The sequence below is a fragment of the Labeo rohita genome, chromosome 13 (assembly GCF_022985175.1).
Source record: "Labeo rohita strain BAU-BD-2019 chromosome 13, IGBB_LRoh.1.0, whole genome shotgun sequence".
NCBI classification, from domain to species: domain Eukaryota; kingdom Metazoa; phylum Chordata; class Actinopteri; order Cypriniformes; family Cyprinidae; genus Labeo; species Labeo rohita.
In genome coordinates, this window is record NC_066881.1 from 32,902,862 (window position 1) to 32,916,260 (window position 13,399).

The following is a 13,399-nucleotide window of genomic DNA, read 5'->3' on the forward strand; positions in this document are numbered from 1 at the left end:
ATAATCAGAACTTGTAGTTTAAAAAAAAATAAAAAATAATAATAATAAAAAAAGCTGCAAGCAGCGATTCAAGCGCTTAAGGCATTTAAGTGTATAATAAAGACATTACATATTATTTAGCAAGGCTGTACCCACCTAAATCAATGATTAAAAATGCATTTTTGGCAAATCCAGATACCATCAAAATATTTTTTTTGTTTTTGTTTTTATGACTATTATAGCGCTAACTGTGGTCTGATCCCCTTAAAACTTTGCATGCTTGTTTAGAATCACGTGTTGCATGTGCTTAGGTTTTGTGAAGTTTTGAGTTTTTCTTTAGACTTTATAGGATTTTGGGTAAATTTGGACAGGCTCCTTTTCTAAACGACCCCGTTATAGCTTCCCAAAGGATACATTTTAACATTTCTTTTTGATAATTATAGGCTTTGTACTGCAGTGGTTTTTTTTTCCAGATTGAGCGAAAAACCTAGGACTAGTTTGTAAAAGTATTTTTTTACATCTTCTGATTCATATAACAAACTATTTGATTGACAGCAGTGGTTCTAGAGGCAAAGTTGTCTGGAACGAGGTGTAATCGTTTGATACGAATATCATGTGTATGTGCGGAAAAACTGTGCGATGTACAATTTTGTATGCCCTTCAAAAATGCAATATTGCCCCCTAGTGGCCGAATTCGTTCAAATTTCTCTCACACCTTTGGAGCTGTGAGTCGAACAGGTCCGCCGTCTAATAGGTCCTTGAAATTCGTCGGCCAGTGGTGGGCATGTTTTTGAGATATGCAAATGTTCTTGTAGACACTTGTGGCACTTCGGACCAAGACCGTGCGCACCAATTTTTATGCTGATAGGACAAATGGTCACGCAATTATAGCCATTTTTGTTTTTTCCCTCTTATAGCGCCACCAAGTGGCCAAGCTCTGCTATTTTTCTCCTGTAACCTCAGATTGAGATTGAGAGAGTTAAGAGGTTTTGAGTGTGAGCGCAACGCACTTAAACCCCTAAATAAATTCACATTTTAAATCCCAATCACAAATTATATCAGAGAAATTAGATTTTGCATTATTTTTTAAGATATTTAAAACATTAGATTTTGCAAAGCTTTTTTTCCCCCAAGTCATGAAGCTCTAAAAGCACAGTAAGTATCTTGCTATAAGTATCACTGTTATTAGCTTACAAAGAGCATCATGAAGTGATACAGAAATTATTCAAACTCTCTAAAGTTCTGTCAGCCAATCAAAACAACAACAATGGCATTGTGTAACACACAATAATACAGAACATGAACAGATCAGAGAAACCACTTTCCGCTGTATTCCTCTTGTAGTGTGATGAGAACAGACAGCTGTATAACTGATTTTATGGAGAACCATGAGAATGAAGTTTAGCTGAATAAACAAGCACATGAGTGGCAGGAACTCACTTGTGTGTCAATGATATGGAACATATCTGCTCCGTTACCAGCCAGGCGGTTGGGTATCCTGATGTCCACCGTGGAGCCTGGAAGTCTGCTGGGCCCATTGTTTATCACCTACACAAACAACATAAGGAAATGGATCAACTGGCTAGGATTTAGGCTCAACACAACAACAACTACTAGAGCAAACAGTACACTTTATATACATTTAAAGTGCATTATAATGCAGCTTGGTTGTGGATTGGTCAAATGTGATATTTTGAAGTCAGATATTTTTGCATAATAAAAACAAATGGATTTGGCAACATTTTGCCACCTTGGAGTGATAAGGTTCTATATGCATTCTAACTGTTTTTGCATTCCATATTGTTTAATGTGAGGTTTTATTTACATATAAGAATGTGTGAATAACTAAATTTTGACCAAAAAGGTCATATAGAACCTCATCTAAGGGGATGATTTGTCATTTATATTTAGTTTAACTTGATGTACTAAAAACTAAAACTGAAGTAAATGTTAATAAAACCTATAGAGATATAGTAAAACAAATACAATTACAAAAAATTACTACAATTTAAATATATACATATATATATATAAAATAACACTTCAGTATAGGGAACAATTCTTACTATTAACTAGTTGCTTATTAGCATGCCTATTATTAACACATTGGCTATTTATTAGTACTTATAAAGCATTTATTCTACATGACGATATTCTACATCCTAAATCCTACCCAATACCTAAATTTAACAATTACCTTACTAACTATTAATAAGCAGCAAATTAGGAGTTTATTGAGGCAGAAGTCATAGTTAACGGTTTATTAATAGTGAGAACTGGACCTTAAAATAAAGTGTGACCCAATATAATTATATATAAAAAAAAAATAATAATTATATATATATATACTTATATATAAAAGTATAACAGTATGTCAATAATACTAAAATAACACTGGTGCCAAGGTAATGAAAACAAAATATTGTGTTATAAATGTACATAATTTTTAAATGAATCCACTGATATCTCTACGCTCTTATTTTATTTTATTTTGTTTTCAAGAAGACATACTTTTAAAGTATATAAGACACGGCTGTTTCAGGGTCCTGATCATCCTGCCAGTGTTTATTTTGTGTACAAACCAGCTGACTGTACATTATCCCTAACTTATCAAACGGATTCTGCAATGAAATGTTCTGAAAAACGTAAAATCTGAATTGCATATGAACGTATTTTAGTATGGGATACCTGAAAGGTGAAGTTGAGCGGCTGAAAGCTGCACTCCATGTCGTCCAGCCGAACAAAGCGTGATCGGTCCACTGAGTTTCCATACACAAAAGATGTAGGTGCGACAACGCTGTAAAAATGTACAAACAGTTACTATGGTAATCCTTTACAGTGTTACACTGTTATGTCTCTCACATAACATGATTAATTTGATGTTTTTTTTTAAATGTATAATATATTGTACATGTGCTGATGTCAGAATTACTTCATTTTGATTAAACATTGCAGCTTTTATACCTCAAACTCTTGGAAACTAGCCCATGCTAGTAGTGTTGCATAACTTTGTTGCATAAATACAATCTTTATATTCATATACTGATTACAGAAACCTTCTAATACATATGAAGTTAACTCGTTAAATGACATTAAACAGACTTTGATCTGATTTTGCGTCTAAGCCCTGGAGATCATGTTTATATATTAAAGTGTAGTCTCTGGCACGCTCATCTAAAACATTACAAGGAGGACGTTCTCATTATCAGCCTCTACATCTTGCTCTTGAACATGTTGTGTATTTAAGCCTCATTCATCTGTGAAACAAGTGAGCCTGTAGATCTGAAATACTCCAGTGCTGCAAAGAAACGGGTGCCAAAAAAGAAATGTGCACATAAGTGCTGTAAACTGAGCGGACCGCAAATGTCTCTTGTGTTATCAGACGTCTGGAGGTGTAATGGACTGCAAAGCTGTTACAGAAATAGTGAAAATGAAAGCTCTTATATTATATTATATTATATTGAGTTTTCTATGAAACACCAAAGGAGATGTTGTGAAGCAAAGTTCTCTTTGGTCTTATTATGCATTCAATGAAAACTTCAAAAGAGTTGGAATATGATACACAAGTCATGCAGACTGCTTTTAATGATTTCTTTTTATAATTTCTATAAATAATAACAGAATACAGTATTTTATTTTAAATTTGTGTAAATCTTACCCTGTGATGGTTGTGTCCACCTCATGTACCAGCGGTATGGACAACTCCAAAGTGTTATCATGAAGTGTGCTATTATGCTCTGGATTGGCACTACGAAAAAGGAGAAAAATATTATTAAATATAAATATTAATAAATAATAATGACAAAAATATATCCCAATACATTCATTTATTAAAAGGATGTGTTTCACATTCTTAATATAAATATATATCACATAAATCTTATTAATCATTCAGTAAGGATGCATTAAATTGATCAAAAGTGACAGTAGAAGATAATGTTATAAACTATTTCTATTTCAAATAAATGCTGTTCTTTTCAACTTTCTATTCATCAAAGAATCCTGAAAAAAACTATGTGTCATGGTTTCCACAAAAATATGAAGCGGCACAACTGATTTCAACATTGACAATAATAATAAATTTTAATTAGAGCTGTCAGTCGAATAAAATTCGTGATCTAATTAATTAAATAATGTTTCGATTAATTCATCTAATTGTCGACCACAAAAAAAAATATTTAAAGCTATTTTTGTATTAAATGAGAGAGTCTCAAGTAAAGATTACAAATTGTAGTTTTAGAAAGAAATATTTTATTTGATTCAACATAAAATTACTTACACAAACATTTAGGCATAAACTATGGAACATAAAAGAAGATAATTTGAGAAACATCTCAGTACTTTTTGTTTATACAATGAAAGTCATTGGTAACCAAAACAGCTTTGTTACCAACAGTCTTCAAAATTCACAAAAGAAAGTTTTGAAATGACATGAGGGTGAGTGAATGATGACAGGATTTTAATTTTTTGGGTGAACTATTGCTTTAATGTTTTCATTCTTCTTCTTATTTTTAATTTGTATTATTTTTGTAATAAAATTATACTCTAAATAAGAAACGAAATCTGCCAGCACGTGGCGATAAATTGCCTTTATGATTCGTTCAAATGGCTGATTCATTCAGGAAAGAAGTAAATGGCTCTCTTTATGAATGGGCCTTTGAATCATTGATTCACATGATTCATTCAAAACACGGATTTGTTTCTGAAACTAAACACTGTTGTGTTGCTCGGAGATGCACAACAATTCTGCAATTCTTTAAAGGTAATTGCGAAATTGAGCAAAAACACATAATATTGTGTTTCAAATATAACACAGTATCACCTTCTTATTTACTGAACTGTTGTATAAAATCACATTTATTGTGATAGTTCGGGACAAAATCAGCACTCGTGATATTGTTCTTGCTGCTGGTGTGATATTGCTTATCATATGATATAAATATGAGACAAAAACAGATACAGGGGCATTTTTTGCAACAATATCTTAACATTTAGGGCATAACTGCATTTATGGAGTTGTTGCCCTGCATCATATTTGTCAGTAGTCAACTATATAAAATGCAAATACAGGTCTGGGGGCAAAGCCAGTGCATTAACTGCGTTAAAATATTTGAATCGCATTATTTTTTTTCATAACTAATTAAGTTAACTCTGACAGCCCTAATTTTAATATATATTCAAATAGAAAACTGTTAATTGAAATTGTAATATTTCACAATTTTACAGTATTTTTAATCAAATAAATGCCTTGGTGAGCAAAAGAAAGTTCTTTCAAAAACATCTTACTGACCCCTAACTTTTGAATGGTAGTACTGGTAGACATGCCATGTGTTTTTAACAAGTTTCTAGTGTAAGATGGCCAAATGTGCATTATGAGAGCTGTATTTGCCTCACAGAGAGCTATGAGATCTCTGAGCGTAGAAAACACATCTGGCCAGCATTAGATTAATATCATGACTTCAATATCAAGTCAAACCACTTAATTTAGCTCAAAATAGCCAAATGTTTAATCCATCTAGTTGTTTCAAACATCATGACATTCACTAATGCGAAATGATGATATGAACCATGTGTATCTTAATCTCAGAAATAAATATTGCATTTTTAAAGAGGGGAAAGTTCATTAAATCAAGCTCACCTTCTAGCGTGAACTAAAAACAGCAGCGTCTCGTTTTCACCAGACAGACGGCTCGTGTCGAAAAGCACCGATAGATGGTACTGAATAGAAGGAAATGTTAAAACTACAAGGTTAAATGGAATGGCGCTATAATTAACAAGATCACCAAGTAAAAGCCATTAAATTGACATACTACCTTGGTTTGCGCTCTCATGAAAGGAAATCCAACGCTGCACTTGAGGAAGTCCAGCTCTATCAGCATACAGGAAATGCCCTTCTCTTCCTAGAGCCCAAACAGACAGAGAAAACACCAAATGACAGTGAGAATAACTAGTCGAAAGCTGTACTAATTGGTCAAGTCACCAACCGCAGTGCTTTCTTAAAAAAAAAAACATGCAAGCTTCAATTATGTTTAGATCTACAATTTAGATCTCAGTCGGACTGAAACAAATCCTGTTTTTATTTTTATGTTTAACAGTGCATACACCTGTTGAGTGTTCGGTGAGATTTTAATCAAGTTTGAAATTTGTTGCAGTGTCTGTAATCATTCGAAATGCAATTGTGCAAGTGTGCACACTAGAACGTTGCAACATTGACATTTACTGAATTGAATCAGCAATGAAATAAACTGAGCTAAATAACAGCGTTGTCTTTTACAGAGCTGCTTTATATCTAAAATTGAACTTGTTTTGATGACTGCTGAACTGTGCAACATCAACACTTCTATTGAACTAAATTGAGCAGAATAATAACACTATTTTCTTCTGTAGAGCTGAAAAAAAATGTTTCATACTACATGAAGCTGCTTTAAAACAAACTGTATTGCTTGAAGTGCTTTATAAATAAATGTGACCTGTCTAACCCATAAATAACTATTCTCACATGCACTGTACACTAGAAGAACAGTACCAGGGACAATCACCAGTGAGAGTTGAGAGCTTTCTCTAAACACAGCAGAGCAGCACCGGCTGGTTTGTGTAAACAGTTGAGATTCGACCCCGTGAGGAGTGAGCATTCCTCAAGTGAGAGTTCACCAAGCTGTCCTTTTACAGAACCGAAAGCGTAAAAAACAGCCGAGAGCCTTCAGGAATCTATCGGGGTCGCTGATAAACCCCGACGGCCTCACGCTGCTGGAACAATGCAGAGGATAAGCGCTTAACTCTGGGATCTCGAGTTCCACGTGAGGTCCTGCACGTGTTCCCCATTCTTGAGTTTATATTCAAGCTATTCTTAGCGACGTTGCAGCAATAACAAGCACTGCTGCCGGAGAAAATACATCAATAAATAGTCAAAAGCAGCTGAGGGGGTGCAGGAAAGCCTGGGACTGTTTGTGAAACTCATTTTTCATGCACTTGGCAGCTCTCTGGGGAAGAGCTTGAGGCTTTGGCCTCACGTTCTGCACTCGTTCGGAGCGTTTATGCGAACACTCTGGTTTCCCCAGATTTGAGTACTGCTAACATTCAGCAGGGCACTTCGACTGGCGGCACTGCGGACTAAATGTGGCCCGTTAATTATTTCTGAGTTCAAGAGCACTCTGTGGTCGACAATTTGCGGTCTGCGGTGGATATCTGCACCGGATCAGGCATTTTTACATTTTCTGGCTGTAGTTCAGCTACCCTATTTCCCCAAAACATGATATTAGGCACAGATATTCAAATATGTCTGATACAATTAAATTTGTACTACTCTTTTTAAAGAAATTGATACTTTTAGGTAGCAAGTAAGGATTAAATTAATCAAAGATGACAGTAAAGACATTTATAATGTTATAACATGTTTCTGTTTTAAATAAAATGTTTCCTGAATTCCACAAAAATATGAAAAAGCACAAATGACATTTCAACATTGTTTTTAGAGCAGCAAATCAGCATGTTAGAATGATTTCTGAAGGATCATGTGACACTGAATACTGGAGTAACGATGCTGAAAATTCAGCTTTGCATCACTGAAATAAATTACATTTTAATATATATTCAAATAGAAAACAGTAATTTTAAATTGTAAAAATATTTCACAACTTTACTGATTTTACTGTATTTTTAACAAATAAATGCAGCCTTGGTGAGCAGAAGAGACTTCAAAGTGTGTTCAGTTGCATTTTTCACAGACTCAAAATGCTTTAGAATTATTTAGATTTGATAATGATAACAGATATTTAAATATGCTTGATGCAATCAAATGTGCACTACCACTCTTTTTTTTTTTTAAAGAAATTAATTATTTTATTCAAAATGACAGTAAAGAAATTTATAATGCTATAAAATATTTTGGTTTTAAATAAAATGTTTCCTGATTTCCACAAAAATATGAAAAAGCACAACTGACATTTCAACATTGTTTTCTGAGAAGCAAATTAGCATATTAGAATGATTTCTGGAGGATCATGTGACACTGAAGACTGGAGTAATGATGCTGAAAATCCAGCTTGGCATCACAGGAATAAAATGCAGTTTAATATATATTCAAATAGAAAACAGTTATTTTAAACTGTAAAAATATTTCACAATTTTGCTGTTTTTACTGTATTTTTTAACAAATAAATGTTGCCTTGGTGAGCAAAACAGACTTCAAAGTGTGTTCAGCTGCATTTTTCACAGACTTAAAATGCTTTATGTGCACTACTTTTTTTTTTTTTTTAAGAAATTTATTATTTTATTTAGCAAGGATGCAATAAATTGATCAAAAATGACAGTAAAACATTTATAATGTTTTAAAATATTTCTGTTTTAAACTAAATGTGATTTCCACAAAAATATGAAGAGGCACAACTGACATTTCAACATTGTTTCCTGAGCAGCAAATCAGCATATTAGAATGATTTCTGAAGGATCATGTGACACTGAAGACTGAAGTAATGATGCTGAAAATTCAGCTTTGCATCACTGGAATAAATTACATTTTAATATATATTCAAATAGAAACCAGTTATTTGAAATTGTAAAAATATTTCACAATTTTACTGTTTTTATTGTATTTTTTAACAAATAAATGCCGCTATGGTGAGCAGAAGAGACTTCAAAGCATGTTCAGCTGCATTTTTCACATCAGACTCAAAATGCTTTATAATTATTTATACTTGATAATGTTCTGTCACAATTTTTATTTACATAACACTGTCCTTAAAAGTTGTCTAAGATCCCTCACATACTATATTTGGCAAGAATCATTCAACATTATTTATACAGTCGTCTCCCCCTTGCTCAGCACTTTTTCGTTGTCTGGCCCCAGCGAGGAGACGTACCCTTTGTCTTCATCAAATGGACCTAAATAAGCAACACTCTGTCACAATGTCCTTTAAAGCACTAGCAGGAAAACCCAAGGACAACTTGAGTTCAAGAATGTTTTCTATTTCCTAAACTGCAAAGCATAGCCAAACAAACGGTGCTCCCACGGAGAAAGGCAGCCAGCAGGAAGGTGCACGTGTTCACATAACAACACTAAAATTGTGAAATATTATTACAATTTCAAATAACTGTTTTCTATGTGAATATATTTTAAAATGTAATTTATTTCTGTGATGCAAAGCTGAATTTTCAGCATCATTACTTCAGTCTTCAGTGTCACATGATCAATCAGAAATCATTCTAATATGCTGATTTGCTGCTCAAGAAACATTTCTAATTATTATCAATGTTAAAAATAGTTGCGCTGCTTTATTTCTTTCATTCCATTTCAAACCATTTAAAGAAATGCCAATTAAATATGACATTTCTATTGTTTTGTCACTGCTGTTTTGGTAAATGTATTCCGTGCCGTTCAGGAAGGAAATAGATGTTTTCATTAAGTCAATACTCTCTGCTCTGTGTGTACTAAACTGAAACATTAACAAATCTCAAGTGATGTATGCATTGGCTGTGCAACTGTAAAATAAACTCTTATATTTCATCTCCAGATCTCTCAGCCTCATCTTTGAGTACTTCAGTAACACTGAAGTTAATCTAATCATTTGCTCACCAATTTAAAGGTCTTCGCTTCACCTGCTGCAATCTAATCGAAGGACAATACACCGTTTATCTAATTACACTGAGTGTGTTTCTTTGCCAGAGGGGCCCCAGGGCCACCTAAGCGTTACGATAGAGCTTCTGAAACCCATTCACTGCTGCAGATGGTTTAGGTTGCAAGACAAACACAGAGACAACAGGACCTACTATAAAACAGTTCACACTCGGCATGATGGAGAGCTGAAGAGCTCTGAGGGAGACGCGTGTGGACGGGTCACATCAACACAGACGGCTTCTCGTGGCGGGTAATTAGAAGAGTCCTGCTGCGCATACAGTACTAGAATACCAAACAAAGTTTGGCCCCTTGTGTCTTCTCATAATACACTTTCACCTTGATGCCCTATTCAACCATCATGAGGAATTAGTCGCAAAAGAGAGAGGTGGTGCAGCAAAAATTATCCAATGAAATTCAAGATGGTAAAACAATGTTAAGAGCTTCGTCTGTATCAAAACAAAAGGATATATAGAGTGAAATCTAAGCACTTGAAAAACAGACTCGCGACAAATTATGTTTACGTTGAAGATGATTGAATTCTTTCAGAAGGATTTTGGAATGCAAAAACAAATGATGGCTAAAATATTATATTATGTATTAAGGCCAGACTGAAAGTGAATGATTTTGAAAATTTCATTTGAAAACAAAAATGTCATTCAAAACGTGTGGGACTTTCTAGCATCTGTGGAATATAAAAAGAGATGTTTTGTGTTTATTCTGCCCTTTTCCATGCAATAAAGGTAAATGGAGATGGGTGTTTTCAAGCTTCATAAAAGGTCAAAAAGACTTTTACTTTTTTTTTTTTTTTTTTTATACCATTTATTTAAATAAATTAATATCATTATGCAATTTAATTCATAATAAAAAAAAAAAAATAATATTTTTTTTCAAAATGTATTTTGTCAAAAACGAAAGTCATGCTTAAGGGTAAGTAAATGAAATTTAAATAATTATAAATAAAATAATATAACAAATATACATAACAAATGATACTTTTTAATAATAAGTAAATAAATTATCCCTTTAAATTCAATAGTTAAAATACATTTTAATATTTATTTAAATAAAAAAAAAAATAATGAAAAATATTTTGTAAAGAAAGAAATCCCACTGGTTTGGATGTTTTCAAGCTCCAAAAAGGTAAAAAAAACAAAAACAAAAAACACCAATTATGTTACATGCTTTTGTTTGCTTTTGCCATTTATTTAAATAAATTAATATCATTATGCAATTTAATTGGTAATTTAAAAAAATACATTTAATTTTTTCAAACATTGTGTCAAGAATGAAAATCATGCTTAAGTAAATGAAATTTAAATAATTATAAATATAATAATATAATAATTATAAATAATAAATAATACTTTGTAATAATAAATAAATAAATCATCCCTTTAAATTCAATAATTAAAATACTTTTTAATATTTATTTTAATACAAAATAATGAAAAATATTTTGTAAAGAAAGAAATCGCATTGGTTTGGAATGATGTTGGTGGTGTTGTTTTATTTAAAAATCACTAGTCAGTTAAAAAAAAAAAAAAAAAAAAAAAAAAAGAATTAAGAAATATGTGACCAAATATACTATCCCTTAAAATAAAAAATATCCAGAAATATCCATTAAAATATTAATAATAATAAAAAAAGTAATTTTAATGTAAATATTTAATTTAAATAAAAACTAAAAAATGTTTTGTAAACAAAGAACATATTCTGGTTTGGAGCAACATGAGGGAAGTAAATAATGTCAGAATATTCATTTTTGGGTGAAATATCCTTTTAAGTAGAAGTTTTTCTGTCAGTTATTAATAGTGCATTTTTGCAACTTCTCTATTTTTCGTTGTTTAAAAACCCCCCAGTAAATATAGAAAAGATCAAAGTTAGAAACAGATGGTCAAATATACACATTATCCCTTAAAAATGAAAGAGCAATTATCTTGCTTTGTTTCTTTCCTAAGACTAATCTCATCTTCAAGAGTTCTGTTTAGCAATCTTAAATAGTCTCTCCACTAATTGTCCAACTAAAGGAGGAAATGTTCTTCCACATGCTACTGATAACCACAGAATGCTTTTCAGCTGGGGAAACAGAACATGAGGGAGCTGTAACAGAGACAGAGACTGACGGAGGTCAGTGTAAGACGCGTTTGAGAAGCCCCAGATAACGATACACTGACCAGCTGCAAGAAACTGTGCACTTCCTTCTGTTTTCACAGCTTCCTCTGCTGACCCAACGCCTATCTCTTTATATTCCACTCACCTTTTTCCAATCTGTCTCTTTAAATCATGGATATAATGACCACATCATCTCAAAAAGAGGATTCAGACTTGTCACACTTTCCAGTGCATATCACTGGACCAATCAGTCACTATTTGGCACTAAATTCATGGCACACCCATGGGCCGCCTGGTGCTTATTACAAACAGAAATGTTCAAAGGCTTCAGTCTAACTGACTGACTTCATGCAATTTCAGTAGGTTTTTATCAAATTGCTGTTTACCAAAAAACACATCTGAGGTTTCCAAATCTAAATTTGAGCAATATTGGAAAATTTTGTTTAAAGCAAACGTTCAGAATAAGCTGCTAACTGAAGCAGCCTGTACGTCAATAGTCAAAAGTCTGTTTTAGAGAAACTAAAGGCAAATATAGAGTACAACTGACTTACTCTTTGCAAGAAGTTGATGTAGTGAACCTCTCTGGAGAAGTTGAAGTAGATGTTGGTGTCGTAGGCGTCATCCCCAGCATTAGAGATGGTTAAATTTAACGACACGTTTCTCACTCCACCAAGAGCCAGATGAGAACTGATGTAACGTCTGGGAAACAAAAGATAGGAAACATGGCATTGTGTATTATAAATCTTGTTGGCTTTTTGGTGAATTGCTTAAATCACTTATAAAACCAGTCATAAGGGTACATTTTTTTAGCTAAATAAATAAGCTTTCCATTGATGTATGGTTTGGGGACAGGACAATATTTGGCCGAGATACAACTATTTGAAAAACTGAAATCTGAGGGTGTAAAAAAATCAAAATATTGAGAAAATCGCCTTTAAAGTTGAAGATGAAGATCTTAGCAATGCATATTACTAATCAAAAATTAAGTTTTGATATATTTACGGTAGGAAATCTTCATAGAACATGATATTTACTTAATATCCTAAAGATTTTTGGCATAAAAGAAAAATCTATCATTTTGACCCATACAATGTATTTTTGGCTATTGCTACAAATATACATGTGCTACTTATGACTGGTTTTGTGGTCCAGGGTCACATAAAACCAAAAATATTTCCAGATCATACTTTACTCCCAATGATTTTGCCTATTTTAGGACAATTCATATTTTTTGCATGGACGTGACAATTTTATTAGCAAATTCCCATGATGGTATTGTGAAATTATTATTATTTTAATCTTTAAATAATAACTTTTATATATCACTGTAGTATTTTCTTATAACATCAATCAATTTTGATGATTTAAATAAATAATTAATTAAATAAATTAATAAAATGAATTGAAATTAAATAAATTAATAAAAGAAATGACAAATTAAACTCCAAATGAAAAAAATAATATTTTTACATTGTGACATTATTTTCATGACAATTTTATCTGCAAATCATATTGTGAAAATAATTTTTGCATTATTATTTTAACCAAAGTACTTACTATATATTACTGCAGTATTACCTGTATCACCATCTTGACAGAAATAAAATGTTGTATGATTATGAAAGAAATGAAGCTTACTTTAGTATTTTGTATTCTAGTAATTCATATTTTTGCATTGTGACTACCTTAATGACA

At 32.4% G+C, this 13,399-nt stretch overlaps 1 protein-coding gene across 1 annotated transcript in view; it reads right to left on the reverse strand.

Moving 5' to 3' along the window:
• The window catches only part of itga9 (integrin, alpha 9), a 106,731-nt gene that overhangs the window by 18,353 nt on the left and 74,979 nt on the right, over positions 1–13,399 (reverse strand). Inside the window, exons 18-23 of the mRNA XM_051126216.1 lie at positions 12,256–12,403; positions 5,793–5,879; positions 5,618–5,697; positions 3,638–3,727; positions 2,668–2,776; positions 1,420–1,527 (exon numbers count right to left, since the gene is read on the reverse strand). Coding sequence (XP_050982173.1) covers positions 1,420–1,527; positions 2,668–2,776; positions 3,638–3,727; positions 5,618–5,697; positions 5,793–5,879; positions 12,256–12,403 — 622 coding nt within the window. The remainder of the gene's footprint in view (positions 1–1,419; positions 1,528–2,667; positions 2,777–3,637; positions 3,728–5,617; positions 5,698–5,792; positions 5,880–12,255; positions 12,404–13,399) is intronic.